The 15,964-nt window shown below is 36.9% G+C and overlaps 1 protein-coding gene across 1 annotated transcript in view; it reads left to right on the top strand.

Moving 5' to 3' along the window:
- The window catches only part of NUDCD1 (NudC domain containing 1), a 56,512-nt gene extending 54,757 nt beyond the window's left edge, over positions 1-1,755 (top strand). The window contains exon 10 of the mRNA XM_036263952.1: positions 1,133-1,755. Within this exon, the coding sequence (XP_036119845.1) occupies positions 1,133-1,425 (293 nt within the window). The 3' untranslated portion in view covers positions 1,426-1,755. The remainder of the gene's footprint in view (positions 1-1,132) is intronic.
- Positions 1,756-15,964: the final 14,209 nt, after the last annotated feature.

The following is a 15,964-nucleotide window of genomic DNA, read 5'->3' as shown; positions in this document are numbered from 1 at the left end:
ACTGCTTAATGCAGACTTCAGGTGGATTTTTATGACCTGAAATAAAGTTTGATTAAGTAATTTAACAGTATATTTTTAGACTTTCCACTATAATTTTTATATTTTTCTCTCTTTTTTAGAAGAGGAAACTATCATAATTTTCATATTCTCAGATCTTCCATTTGTATCCTCAGATCCCTTCATATAGAAAGAATAATTGTGTTATGCTTGAGTTTAAGTTAAATCAACATTATAGTAGATATATAGTCTACAGATATTGTTTACATTATTCATTTTGTCAGGGTTAGCCCAAAGATCTAATTCTAAGCTACTCAAATAGGAAACTACATTCTGTTTTTCCTGCTTGCTTAATATTTAAAAAAACAGTATTCAACGGCCTATGCTCAGTGGTTCCTTTGCTCTTTTATTGTTTGATGAACTTAATTTACATTAGTGTTATATCTTTTATCCCACATCCTGATTTTTTTCAGCTTTAAAAAGAGTAATACTGTTTGTTTGTTTTTTCCTCAAAGTTTAATGAGTTTTCAATGGATGTCCTAATGAAGCCTTTAAAATTAGATACTTGAATTTTCTTTCAAACTTAAAGTGGTCTCAAGATTCTAATTCTGTTATAGTGGTGGTATTGGTATATAAAAATACAAGCATAAAAATAATGAGAACATATTGTGCATATTAGTACCTTCAGGACTGGGGCCAGAATAATAAACACTCTCTTGAAATAACTTTACAGTGGTATCCTATAAGCATTTTCCTATTTATTTGTTAAGAAAAAGGGAAAAGATTGTGTAATGACCCATCTGTGATTGATGAACCTAGTTATTAAATTGGCATTTAAAGATATCTTGGCATGTTTTTAGCATTTACTGTTTTGATTTTTAGTGTTTTAATTATTCATGGAAATTGTATGGTGCTATATAGTTCCTTTCTTGAAGAGATGAAACCCTGTCTATTTTGTTCTTAGCTATTAAAGCTGTATTTTTGCACCAGTTGGGAGAGATTGATTATGGCTAATCATTGTTCAGTATTTATGGTATATCTTTAATTTAGGCATTTTAATTAGTAATGAATCACAGCTTGTCTCTTTCTGTTTAATATATAGTTTTTCTTTTGTTTGTCTCATATTTCTTGGCAGGCTACGTCCAAGCATCAAAGAGAGACAAAAAATTTTTTGCCTGTGCTCCAAATCACTCCTATGCAGCCCTTTGCGAGTGCCTTCGCCGGGTGTTCATCTACCGCCAGCCGGCTCCCGTGTGCACGGTGCTTTACAACAGAAAGGAAGGCAGGCAAGTAGGGCAGGTTGCTAAGCAGCAAGTAGCAAGCCTAGAAACCAATGATCCTATTTTAGGCTTTCAAGCAACAAACGAGAGATTATTTGTTCTGACTACCAGAAACCTCTTTTTAATAAAGGTAAAAACAGAGAATTAGTTACTCCAGCATGTTGGCTTCTCTGTGCTAGGAACAGTGTCAGTGGTAGCTGGAAGGCTGGGCAGTTATACCATAACCTGTTAAGTTTTAATGTGTTAAATAAAATTATCTTGTATGATTTTATTTTTTAAAGGATAATGGAAATATATTCAAAAGATAATGATTCTATAAAAGCTATGGAGTGAAGCTGAAAATGTAGAGAAAGTTGGCTTCTGTAAAAGCGTAAAGATACTATTAGCAGTGTAATTATTTTTAAAAAACAGAGACTAGAATCTTTTATATGAAAAAATATACAATCCAGTGTTTAAAAATAAAAATATTTATCGCGTACTCTTTGTTCATTGATATAGTTTCTACATGCTATACTTATGGATTGTATAGGATAATAGTAAAATGTTGATTATTATAAATAATTAAATGAACTGAATAGCTGAGGTAGAGGGGAAATATAACAGGAGTAAAGCAGGTGTAATATTGTTCAAGTTTGCTGAGAGATCTTAAGTGTGTTTTCAAATTAAGTATAGTTTATTCCATTTTTATCCATTTTCTCTTTCATAGACATAGGCAGAGAGATGATAAGGTTCTACAAAGAGTAGTTCTTAACCTTACTGCATAACAAACCACCCAAAACTCAGTGGTTTACAACAATGAAGTTTTACAATTTCTCAGGATTAAATGACTTGACGGTCTGATCTACATGGCCTCTCATCCTCCAGTTGACTAGACTGTGCTTCTTCCCATGGGAGAGAAAACATTCCCAGAGGGCAAGCCCTAGTGCACAAGTCCTCACCAAGCCTGTACTTCCGTCACATACATTCATCTTCCATTGAACGAAAAAGCAAGGCACATGGCCAAGTCTAGTGTCAGTGTGAAAGGGGATACATAGGATACAGATAGAGGAGGTATGAGTCATTGGGGACCATTACTATAACAGTCTACTACACAAATTATAATTTGCCCTTATAGTTCTTATATTTCTACAGTTATAAAAAAGAATTTTGTTTATACATTAAATATTTTTTGCCATAAATTTTAGCTTCTTATATTATTTCTCTGGATTTTTGTGGTTTTTTTTGGTGTGATTTCCCAGAACATTGTTCACCTTTTATAACATTTTTAGGTACTCTTATATAAACCACAATTTGAAATTTTTAAATTAATTAATTAATTTATTTATTAATTTATATATTTATTTTGTGGTATGTGCCCCTAGCGGGAACTGAACCCGGGACTCTCTGGTCCACAGGCCGACGCTCAACTGCTGAGCCAAACTGGCCAGGGCACAAGTTGAATTTTGTATTTCAGTAGGGGAGTTGAGACCTTAATATAAGAGGCAGAAAATGAAGAAAAGAGATATAAGGTAGAAAAATATTTGTTCCTAATGTACCTCTTACCTATCTTTGTGAGTGCTTGACTGAATTAAATTGTAGTGAAAGAAGAAATAAGCTTGAGAGATAGAAAAAGATGGGGATGACTTGCATGTTCTAAACACTCTGTCAGACTTTAATTTCCTAATGAGGATTATGGGGATGCTACGTAAAAGTCGGGGTTCCTCAAAAATTATCACTAGAACTACCATAATATCCATCAGTTCTACTTCTGGATATTTATCTGAAGAAAATGAAAACAGTAATTAAAAAAGATACATGCTTTACCATGTTTATTGCAACACGATTTACAATGTTGAGATACAGAATGGATAAAGATATTGTGTATATATATATATATATAGAATAGATTATTAGCCATAAAAAGGAGGAAATTGTACCATTCGCAACAAAATGAATGGACTTTGAGGGCATAATGCTAAGTGAAATAAATCAGACAAATAAGTCAGTCATGATTTCACTTGTGGAATCTAAAAACAAAAATGGAGCTAATACATAACAGTATAGTGGTGGTCAGAGGCAGAGGGTGGGGAATGGTCAAAATGGGGGAAGAGGGTCAAAAGGTACAACCTTTCAGTTATAAAACAAGTCCTGTGGGATGTAATGAACTGCATGGTGTCTATAGTTAATACTGCATTGTGTAGTTGAAAGTATTTGAAAGATACTAAAAGTTCTTATCACAAGAAAAAAATATATAACTATGTATGATGACAGATGTTAACTAGACTTTGGCAGTCATTGTGCAATATATATTAATATTGGATTATTATGTTATACACCTGAAACTAATATAATGTATATGTCATTTATAAAAAGAAATGAGGGTGAAAAAGATAATGAAACCAGTTCAGCTGCAACAATGGATGCAACAATTCTTACTACACTTTTAGAAAATTAAAAGATACTATAAAGAAAATTAAAAGGAAAATATATCATAACCAGGTGCTAATTACTTAGCAATGCAAGTTTGGTTTAATATTTAAAATACATCTCAATAAAATATACCATCCATATCAGCACACTAAAAGGAAAAAACAAACAAACATAAGATCTTATCAGTAGATGGGGAAAAAGCATTGGACAAAGTCCAGCATTCTTACTGAAAACTCACAGCTACTAGAAGTGAAAGGGAACTTGCTCAACCTGATAAAAGGCCTCTACAGAAAACTATAGGTAACATCATACTCAATAATGAAAGACTAAACTGAACTTTCCCCCACTTCCCAATAAAATCAAGGGTATTTCAAAAATGTCTGCTCTCACCACTTCTATTCAAAATTGTACTTGAGGTTCTAACCAGTGAAGTTAAGCAAGAAAAATAAAAGGAATCCAGATTAGAAAAGTAGTGCAGCTGTCTTTATTCACAGGCAACAGACCATTATGTAGAAAATCCGTTGGAATTTATTTAAAATTAAATACAAACTACTAGAACTAATTGAGTTTATCAAGTTATAGGAAACAAGATCAACATACAAAATTAAATTGTATTTCTATGTACGTACTAGCAATGAATAATCAAACTGATATAAAAACAATAGCATTTACAGTATCACTGTGTTCATAAATTGGAAGAGTTAGTATTGGTAAGATGTCTCCCCAAGTTTATCTATAGTTTTAATGAAACCAGTCAATCCTAGCAGGCTTTTGTGTGTGGGGGAGGAGGGAGGGGCAGAGATAGAATGTGCTATTGCACAGGACCTAGAACACCAAAGACAACAAAGAGGTCTTATACCACCAGACTGTAAGGCTTATCATAAAGCTACAGTTAATGAAGACAATGGACAATGTGGTATTGGCATTAAGTTACAGAAACTGATCCATAGAACAGACTAGAGCATCCAGATATAGATGCATATATGGACGTATATGATTAACTGATTTTAGACAACAATGTGAAGGTAATTCAGTAGAGAACAGATAATCTTTTCAACAAATAATGTTGGAACAATTGCATATCCATTCTTGACCTTTGTGGTAGATTAAATAATGGTTATCCAAAGACAATAGGTCCTAATCCCTGTGACCCGTAAATGTTAGCTTATAATAATAAAAGGTCTTTGTAGAATTATGTTAAGGATCTTTATTTACATGGAGAGACTATGGACCCTAAATCCAATTAAGGTATGCTTATATGAGAGAAACAGGAGATTATAAACACAAAAAGTGGTGAAGGTGAAGAGGGTTGTCAAAGGGAGAAAAGGAGGGACAATCTATAATACTCTCAACAATAAAGATAATAAAAAGAAAGAAAGAAAAAGCTGTTTGGAGAAGGAAACAGAGATTGGAGGGATATGCCCAAAGCCAAGTATGCTGGTAGCCACCGGAAGCTAGAAGATGCGAGGATTGACTTCCCCAGAATACGCAGGGAGAGTATGGCCTGCTGACATCTTGATCTTGAACTTCAGACCTTAGAAATATTAGAATATATTTCTGTTGTTGTAAGTCACTAAATTTGTGGTGATTTGTTAGAGCAGCCACAGGAAATAGCTTTATACCAAAATTAACTCAAAATGGGTCACAACCTGAAACTATGAAACTTCTAAAAGATCACAAAAGCAAATGTTTATAGCACTGGGCTAGGCAAAGATTTCTTGCAGATGAGACCAAAAGTGAGATCCATTAATGACAAAATTGAAAAGTTGAACTTCAGAATTAAGAAATCATGTTTTTGGAAAGACAGTTTAGGAGAAAGAAAGACAAGCCACCGACTGGGAGAAACTTGCAAATACACATCGGATAAAGAGTTAGTATCCATAATATATAAAGACTCCTCAAAGCTTAATAAGAAAATAATCAAATGAATAATTTTAATGAGCTAAATTATTGAAACATCACATTAAATAAGATATATGAATGGTAGTAAGAACATGAAAAGATGTTCAGCATGATTAGTCATTAGGAAATTGCAAAATGAAAGCACAGTAAGATATTACTGCATAGCTCTTAAATGCCACAAATTTAAGACTGACCGTACCAAGTGTTGAGAAAGTTGTGGGGCAGTTGGAATTTTCATACCGTGCTCATGGGGATGTAACAGAACTACTTTAGAAAACAGTGTGATAGTTTTCTAAAATGTTAATTATACTGATTGAACTTCTACCATATGCCCCAGCCATTCCACTTACCTAGTCCATGAATATAGCAGCATTATGTGTAATAGTCAAACCTGAGAGCAAGCCATATGCCCTTCAACAGTTAGTGAATGGATAAATACATTGTAACATATCTATGCAATGGACAGCTACTTGGCAATGAAAGTAATAAAGTGTTGATACTATCAACATGGATGAATCAAAAATAATAATGCTAAGTGGAAGAGACCAAAGTATATACTGTATGATCCAATTCATATGAAATTCTAGAAAGTAGCAACAAATTTATATTGATAGTAACAGATCAGTGATTGCCTGAGAGGGAGGGGTCAAAGGAAGCATTTTGGGGTAAAGGATATGTTTATTATCTTAATTGCAGTGCAAATTTCACTAGTGTATGCACAAGTCAAGCTTTATTAAACAGTACATTTTAAACCTGCAGTTTATTTTTTTGTCAGTGATAATGCTGTTAAAAATTTTAAAGATTAGGTATTGAGTTTTATCCATTTCTTCTACTGGTATAAACAAATGTTTTTCAGATGTTTTTCAAAATGTTTTTGAAATAGCATTTTAGGACACATTTCCTATATTTTGGGAATAAGCATCTATTCCTCTTCATTTTGGTAGCTATACCATAATTTCTTTCTAAGACCATATATTTCTGTGTTACTGGCTCCATTCTTGGCACCATCACTGAAAGTAAGCCAGTCGGTGCTTCACATTTTCCTGGTTATGCTGATTGGTTCAAGTGGGCCCTTGGCCCATTTAGAACCCATAGTTCACAATGAGCATTTGCTGTCATTTCTGAGACAAAGACTTTCCACTGGATGTTATAAACTATATCCCTTCATTTGTCACTATGGCAAGGTGAGGACCTCTCAAAATATGGAACCAGCAGAGGGATGGACCTTGATTATATCATCTAGTCCTACCTAGAAGTGCTTAAATCTAGGTCTGTTCTTGGACTTGTAGGTAATATGAATCATTAGTTCTCTTTTTGCCTAAGTCAGTTGAGGCCTGATTCCATGGTGAAAATTATTTTAATGTGACACTATACTGTTCACATTGAAACTTTATTTTAGGTTATTTTATATCTGAGTTTAAGGATGATGTTTTTATTTATAGTAGCAGTAAATAGGGGTTTAATAAATTACAAATGCTTCTTAAAAGGGGACATTTATATCCACTTCAAAATAGTTTTGCTCCTCTCTTCAAAAATATATGTACATCTATGAAAATGTAAGTATATTATCTTAAAATATACCTATGAAAATAAATTTAGAAACTGACTTCTGTGGTGCCAGGGAGAGGGGATAAAAGATTTATGGGATTTTTTAAAATCCTGAAACTGTATTTTCTGACTCTGACATTCTCCATATGCCCACACTTCAAATCTTCTACTCTAAATGATTAGATTACATTTTTAGCCATTTACATTTATTCTACTTCTACAGCTTACTTTCTTTAAGTATTTGAGATGCACGTTTAATGCTTGCCAAGTATCCAGCATGCATCTCTTACTCGTGGAATAATGGTTCCAGGTGGATGCTGAAGATGATTGAGAGCGTTCTTAACATTGAAACAAATATTACCCCCTCGTCTGCCACCTGCATCTTTCCCAGGAAAATGTTGTTCAGCATATAACACGAATTCAGTCCTGAAATCATGAAATGAAGACCTATCAAAGAAATTATATTCTTCTCAGGTCCTTTACTAAATAGCAAATATGTATTCAGTGTTTTTCTGTCTGCAAATATACACATTATCTCAAAGAAATTATATTCTTCTCAGGTCCTTTACTAAATAGCAGATATATATTCAGTGTTTTTCTGTCTGCAAATATACACATCACTAGAGGATAAAAAAAGAAGGATGGGCCCTGCTGGTGTGGCTCAGTGGTTGAGCATCGACCCATGCACCAAGAGGTTTTTGGTTCGATTCCTGGTCAGGGCACATGCCCAGGTTGTAGCCCCAATCCCCAGTGGGGAGCATGCAGGAGGCGGCCAATAAATGTTCTCTCTTATCGATGTTTCTCCATCTCCCCCTCTCTCTCAAAATCAATAAAGAAAAAGAAGGATGATCTTAGTGGAGGTACAAAGTCATAAAAGTATGAAGTGTATTCTATAATGTTGGTATCGTTGGTTCTGCTGGGAGGTTCATTACTGGTCCTTCAGGAGCCCAGCTGGAATCAGATATGAGAAAAACAGCTGGGAAATCAAGAACACCAAACAACATGGGCAGCTTCTGTGGGAGAGCCTGGCACTTCCTGAAAAGGTTAAACACTAGATCATCCATAAACATATGATCCAGAAATTCCAGGCCTACATATATACTCAAGAGAAAGAAAAACATGTACATCAATGTTCACACAGCCTTCTTCCTAATAGCCAAAAGTATAAACAACCCAATGTGGATGAATGGATAAATAATATATGGTATATCCATACAATAGAATATTATTCAGTAATAAAAAGGAATGAAGTACCGATACATGCTATAACGTGTATGAACCTTGGAAACATACTAAGTGAGAAAAAAAAGCCTGTACAGTAGGCTGTGTAGTACATGATTTCATATATATGAATAGGTAGATCTATAGAAAAGGAAAGATGATTTACCAAGGGCTGGGGGGAAATACAGTCACTGCTAGTGGGTATACAGCTTGGGGGAGTGATGATAAAAAATGTTCTAAAATTGATTGTGGTGATGGCTGCACAACTCTGAGATTACACTGAAAATACTGACTGACATACTTTAAATAAGGATGGAGTAGTAGAACTAAATAAAGCCATTATAGAAACAACAACCTGAAAGAAGGGCTAAAAGAAGGTTCCTGACGTCATCGTCCATGCTAACTATGTACGGATTGTAAAAACGATTGGTATTTTTACCTTCAGCTCACTGAACTGTCCTATTTTTAAAGAAATTAAAATTTGGGTAGGGAAATTGTTAAAAATCAAGCTGTTCATATAGTTTTACTGGGGAAAACTGATTAGATAAAGTAGTCATACCCTCTCTTCCAAATAAGTGAAGAGTTGTTCTGTGCATTGTAGGATGTTTAGCAGCATCCTGACCTCTGCCTGCCCTATTCCAGTAGCATGCCATTTGTCCCCTGGGGGACAAATCTTTCGTGGTTGACAACCACTGTGATAGTTTTGAATTTATGAGAGAGGAGGAGGTAGAAATGAGGTTGGAAGATAAAGTTGAGGCCGGATTGGTAAATCCTTAAATGTCAGATTAAAGATCTTGGAGTTTATTTTGAAAACAGGGAACTAAAGGAAGTTTTGGATTGACGAGTAGTGAGATTAAAATGGTGCTTAGAAGTGTTCATCTGTAACAGTATGTAGACAGTGGAGAAACGAGACATGACACCAGCAAGACAGCCATCGAATAGTCCTTGCAAGAGCTCATGAGAAACGGAGCTGGAGTAGCGACAGCAGCAATCAAGGAGAGGGGACAGATAGACAATGTTAGAGGACAACGGAAGAAGAAATAGTACAAGTGCTTCTTTTATCATACAATCAGGATTAGGAACAACTTGTAGAAGAAATATACTGTCTTTAGTTTGGGGAATCCTGTGTTGAAAGGTTGTCTTTTAAATTTCTATAAAAATTTTCTACAAGTTGAGGACAGAGAGATTTTTACTTTCAAAAGCAAAACACAGCCCAGCCGGTGTGGCTCAGTGGTTGAGTGTCACCCATGCACCAAGAGGTTGCCAGTTCAATTCCCAGTCAGGGCACATGTCCAGGTTGTGGGCCAAATCCCAAGTGAGGGGCATGCAGGAGGTGGCCAATCGATGTTCTCTCTTATCGATGTTTCTATCTCTTCCTCTCCCTTCCTCTCTCTTTAAAATCAATGAAGAGCCCTGGCCAGTTTGGTTCAGCGGTTGGAGCATCGGCCTGCGTACCAGAGAGTCCTGGGTACAGTTCCAGCTAGGGGCACGTATCCAAAAAAAAAAAAAAAAAAAAGAAGAAAAAAATTAACAAAAGCAAAACACAAACGCCACCTGTTGGGAGTCTTGTAATAGAAGATAGACTGCTAGTATTATCTTCACCCACTTACCTAAATGATAGGTTGAAATCTTTGCCTTAAAGTACATAGGCGCCACAGGTATTTCTAAATTTTATTTCTTAAAGGTAATAACAATTACAAGTAATACATATATAGCTCATACCACATACCAGCCACTGTTCTAACACTTTCCATAACTTTTTCTTCTAATAACCCTATCATCTTACAGAAGAGAAAATGGACACGGAAAGGTAACCTGCCTGAGTGATAACATTCGTTAAACAGCCAGTAAGTGGCAGAGCCTAGATGAGAACGAAGGCAGTATAGACGCTAGTGGACTTTTTGAAACCTGCTTTGCACACACAGGTAGTGGTTTGTCCACATACTTTTTCATGACTGTGGTGGTGATGATGTCCTAAATCATGTGTGTCCCAAGCCTAGGATTTTACACAGATGAACTTCTGGGCACAATTGTATTTCTTTGCTGCTTGGTTAACTTTTCTTGTTGTCAGTATTCAGTATCTTCAGAGACAGAGACTTTGGGAAAAGTGAATGGTGAAAAATCAATGGGAAAGCTTGATTTATGATTTTAGATATTCATAATCATCTTATGCTTGGTCGGGTGGGTCTAGAGAAATCCCACTGTGATGTCCACTGCACTGATTATGAATTCCTTCCAAATGCACACTTTGTAATGGTTTCCCCAATGTCCTGATGAGTGACCTACCTCAGTTGTATGATAATTTCTAATTAGGCCTAAAGGAGTTACCTAGTTTGGTACAATGAGAAAAAAAATGCTATCCATCTGTTTCTGAACAACTGCCATCTAGCAATGCTTCCTTCATAACTTTCCGACTCCCTTTTCTCCAAGTCTTGCCCCTCACCCCCTTTTTAACCTCCCTTGATGTGTTTGAGTTCTCAAGGTATCATTTCAACCTGTGTTGAGTCCTGGGTTGAAAGTACATGTTTACTTACCCAAAGACCTTGTTTTACAAAGACAGCAGCTGGTTAAGCTCCCTGATCCACCCCGTGTCCACGAGTCATTACCAAAGCAGGAAAGAGTGTTGACCTCTTCGCCAAGCCTGCCCACTGTGGAGCCAGTTGTAATGACAGATTTCTGAGATGAGCGAACTTCTCTGGTAGGGATTTCACTAGTGGTTTCCACACGTTCCTGGTAGGACTCTAGAATGATGATCCATAGAACTGACTCATTGTAGAGAGTTCAAGAAAATGGTGGTGCTAGCGATCTGTCCCTTAGCAAATGCTCTCACGTTGGTGGTAACAAATATGGATCCCAAGTCTGACAGAATTCTGAAGGCCAGAATGGCAATTTTTTAAACAAATGTGTAATTCAAAAAAACTACTGTCAGTTTTTGATCATCATGCACAAGATGTTGAGTCAGAAACGTTGCTGTTTAATAAATAAGAGAACTCAACATTGCCATAAGCATTTAAAGTTGTTTAAAGAGAAGCTCTTGCCAGTGTACTCCCTAATTTTCTCCAACAGTTGTATTTAAAACCGCTTGTAAAACTGTTACAGTGACACCATTATTCTGCTTTCCCCCGGACAGAAGTGATGTGCTAAGTGATAGCATTCTCTAGATGGCACTGCCAAGCTGGTTTTGCCCATTCTGGACTACAGAATCTCAATTGCAATAGGAATCCTAGAGATATTCTTTAACTTGATAGAGTCAGTGTTGTATTAGTTTCCTAGTACAACACAAGCTTAACAGTTCTGGAGGTCAGAATTCCCAAATGAGTCTCACTGGGCTAAAATCAGGGTGTAGGAAAGGATTTGTTTCCTTGACTTTTCCGGCTTCTAGAGGCTGCCTGCATCCGTTGGCTCACGCCCTTGTCCCTCTTCACAGCCAGCTCTGGTGGCCCGGTTTTCCTTGTGCTGCGTTACTGTGACACGGATCCTTCTGCCACCCTTGGCCACTCTTAGGGACCCTTCTGATTACACTAGGTCCACCCAGATAATCCAAGATAATCTCCCTATTGTAAAGTCAGTGATATAGTAACCCTATCTCCACCTGCAACCATAATGTTTCTTTGCTTTATAATGTAACAATTTCACAGGTTCTTGGGATTAGGATGTGGACATCTTGGAGGGGGGTGGACATTATCCTACCTATTACAGCTGTCCACAGCCTGCCATCTGCAGTATTTAAATTCTTATATCAATAGTATAGGTTGAAGCTTTCAAATTATTTTTTATTATTTATTTTTGTTATTCTGCTCAAAATAACATGTCTAAAAACAAAAACAAAAAATAAAAAATATAATACTGGTAGAAATATTTGCTACAATTGTGATTTTAAAAAGTAACATATTGAAATCCATATAAATGGATAATAAAAACCTAAAGACAACCCTCAAATAGGAAAAATGAAGATTAATCACATTTTTAAATTGGAGAGAAAACAGTGAAGAGGCTACTGAACACAGAGGAGTCAGTTTACCAAAATAGAACCCCAAGGAGGCTCTGGGCTCAGATCCGCTCACTGGGAAAGTGAATGAGGCTGAAATCAGAGGGATTAATTAAATATCTCCATGTGGGCCAGCTGTACCTGTGGGCTTCCTTATTCTCCTCTACCCCGCTCATGGAGCAGAAGCAGATGGCACTTTCCAAGGCAAACATCTGTTGCCTCTTTTTAGGGGAAAGATAAAAACCAAGCCAGAACTAATTGTCTGGAGACTAAGTCTTCTGGTGATTTTGGGAGCTTTCAGAAAAAAGTATTTCTCATTCTAGAATCTAGGTAGATTGGTAGCGTCACAACTGGCTTCTGTTGGCTCACAATGAGGTAAATCATACTAGTTGATATGCCCCAAATTTCCTCACTGGAGTTCTCAGTCAAAATTTTTATGCTAGAGGGAGACCTAGTCAAAAAAGAGACCAAGATACCGAGTATTATACAATAGTCACAGTGTCAACCTGTCCCTGTGTTTTAAACAAAAACGGCTAACTTGTGATGGCAGAAGTTGTAGGGACTCACTGAACAGTTATAGAGAGAATTTCCCAGAACTGAAGAAGAAAGAATTTCAGGCTAAAAGGATCCAAGTAGCGTCCAGGAAAATAAGTATGGAAAGACCCACACCTAGATAGTGTCGGGAACTTTCACAAAGCCAAGATCGAATGATGATCCTAGAAACCTCAAAGACACACACACACACACACACACACATCACAAGGAATTACAAGTCATAGTGACATCAGATTTTTTGTGTGTTTCTAATTGTACTAGAGAGTATAAAATAATACAATAAATTCAAAACTTGGTCATAAAGTTATTTTCAACCTAGAAATTTATATCCAACAAATTATCAATTTTGTGTGAGGGCAGAATATATATATTTTCCTGCATGTAATTTCTTAGGAAGTTAAGTATTTCCTTAGGACACAGCCCAACAAAATGAGAGAATAAATCAAGGGAGGGAAGCAGATGACACACTAAAAGCAGTGACCCCAACAAATAAGGTGGTAAGGGGCTCACGAGGCAGCTGTGTGGTGGACTTGGCAGTGAGTTAGCTCCCAGTCCGGCTGGGAGGATAGGACAGAGGGCCTGAGAAGAGAGTTCCATTGACTAAAGTCCATGGGCTTAGAAAAAACTCACAGTTTGCTGAATACAAATAATGCAAGAGAGAAAAATGCAAATAGAATTCCTGAGCAAAATAAAAAATTAGAGAGGAAAGCCATGGTTCAAATGTGATGGTAAGTGACACCGCACAAAGTTAAGCATGTTAACCCCAGTTTTCTCTTCCAAGGGCATTGGGTCAAGCTATTGTACTCACAGATGAGGAAATGCAAGCCAAACAAATTGCTTAGGTTTTTAATGAACAACGTTTGTAGTGTCAAAATATTAAAATGGCCTGGCTGGTGTGGCTCAGTGATTGAACTTTGACTCATGCACCAAGAGGTCACTGGTTTGATTCCCGGTCAGGGCACATGCCCAGGTTGTGGGCCCGATCACCAGTGGGGGGCATGCAGGAGGTGGCCAATTGATGTTCTCTGTCATCGATGTTTTTAATCTCTCCCTCTCCTTTCCTCTCTCTAAAATCAATAAAGAAAAAAAATTAAAAAACAATATTAAAATGTTCATTGGATCTCAATTTTTAGAGTCAACCTAAAGACAAAAACAAAGAAGGCTTGACTATGGTTGCCAGAAATAATGTAAATATTAACCGCCTTGTTAAGGTGTAACTGAAAGAGGGTGGGATATAGAAGAGAGGAGGAGCCCTGGCCGGTTTGCTCGGTGGTTAGAGCGTCAGCCCGCGGACCAGTGAGTTGCAGGTTTGATTCCGGTCAAGGGCATGGACCTCAGTTGCAATTTGTCCCTGGCCCTGGTTGGTGTCATGCGGAAGGCAGCCACTCGATGTGTCCCTTTCATGTCGATGTTTTTCTCTCTCTCTCTCCCCTTCCCATTCTATCTGAGCAAAAATGGAAAAATGTCCTCAGGTGAGGATTAAAAAAAAGAGGAGAGGAAAAGCCGAGAAAGCATGGGTGCTAATCTTATCTCACAAAGTGAGGACTCAATATGAGAATGTCAAAAGTATCTAGAGTATACTATTTTATTTTTTTAAATATGTTTTTATTGATTTTTTTTTTAGACAGAGCAAAAGGGAGAGATAGAAAAATATTGATGTGAGAGAAACATCGATCAGCTGCGTCCTACATGCCCCCTGCTGGCGATCAAGTCCGCAACCCGGGCATGTGCCTTAGTCAGGAATCCAAACAGGACCTCTCAGTCCATGGGACAATGCTCAGTCCACTGAGCCACACCAGCCAGGCTGGAGTATACTATTTTAATTTATCAAGGTCACCAAGAAACAATTAAAAAATAACAGACACATGGATACTATACTTGGGGAGAACAGTGTTAACAGATCTGGTGGGCACCCTACCCTTATCCCCCAGCCCGTCCCGGAGGCCACCACAGCCAGTTCCTTCTCGTTCTCACTCTCTGCAATCACGGGCTTGACCTGCAGTGTGGGCAGACCAGGAGTGCTGGGAAGACGGCCCAGGAATAACCCTCAACCAATGAGGAGGAGAGTTTGCTCTCAGGGAGACAACTTCCGGTTGTTCCACTTTTAAGTGTCCCCAGAGATACTAAACCAGTTGCCTGCAGAGACAACTCACCCATTAATCCCTCGTTCATTGGCTGTTCTTCATTCTGTGTTACGATTACTCAAGCCTTCACGTCCTTCCCCAAATTGTCTTCCCCAATAAACTACTTGTTATAAACCTTGTCTCAGGCTCTGTTTTTAGTGGCAACCAAACTAAGCTATAAAATGTGAGTCAAATCCTTTTTTAAATTTTTGTACCCAGGAGCTAATGCATATTGCCTAAATTTGATCAAATAAGAAATGGTTGTTGGAGCATATTACTCCTCAGTTATAGTGAAAACCACTAGAACAAATTCAAGGAGGAACATTAAAAGAGTTTTTCTCTGATGGAAGGAGAGGTGGTATGGGAGAATGTTTCCTGTTACATAAGTGGCAAAAGACATGAATAGACCATTTACAAAACAAGAAAAAGCGTATAAAAATTTCTCAGCCTCCCCAGAAATTAAAGATACATAATGATGAGTCATTTTGCATTTAGAAAATTTTTTAAAAATTGGTAACCAAGTGTACAGGTAAAAGGGGTGAAGTGAACCAAGCACTCTTTGTATAAAGGTGAAATGAAACAAGTGCTTTTTCGTACATCACCAGAGAGTTTCAACTTAAACATTCTTCCTGAAAAAGCAATTTAGTGATTTGATTAAAAGCCTTAGTATTTTTCATACCTTCTAACCCTGCAATTTTACTTCTTGGAAACAATGTCAGAAGATAAATCAAAAGTACAAACATTTATCCATAAAGATGTTCACTGCATTGTCATTTGCAATAGCAAAAACAATCTAAATATTCAAAGTTAGAGGAATTATAAGTAAATTATCATATATGCATACAATAAGATACTATGAAGACATGAAATATGGTTTTGAAGAGTTTTATTCACATGAGAAAATATTTATGGTTTAAAGTGAGGTGAAGAGGCAGAATATG

Source organism: Molossus molossus, unplaced genomic scaffold, assembly GCF_014108415.1.
Source record: "Molossus molossus isolate mMolMol1 unplaced genomic scaffold, mMolMol1.p scaffold_m16_p_16, whole genome shotgun sequence".
In the NCBI taxonomy this organism is placed as follows: domain Eukaryota; kingdom Metazoa; phylum Chordata; class Mammalia; order Chiroptera; family Molossidae; genus Molossus; species Molossus molossus.
Note: the sequence above shows the minus strand (reverse complement) of the source record. Positions and strands in the feature narration are given on the sequence as shown.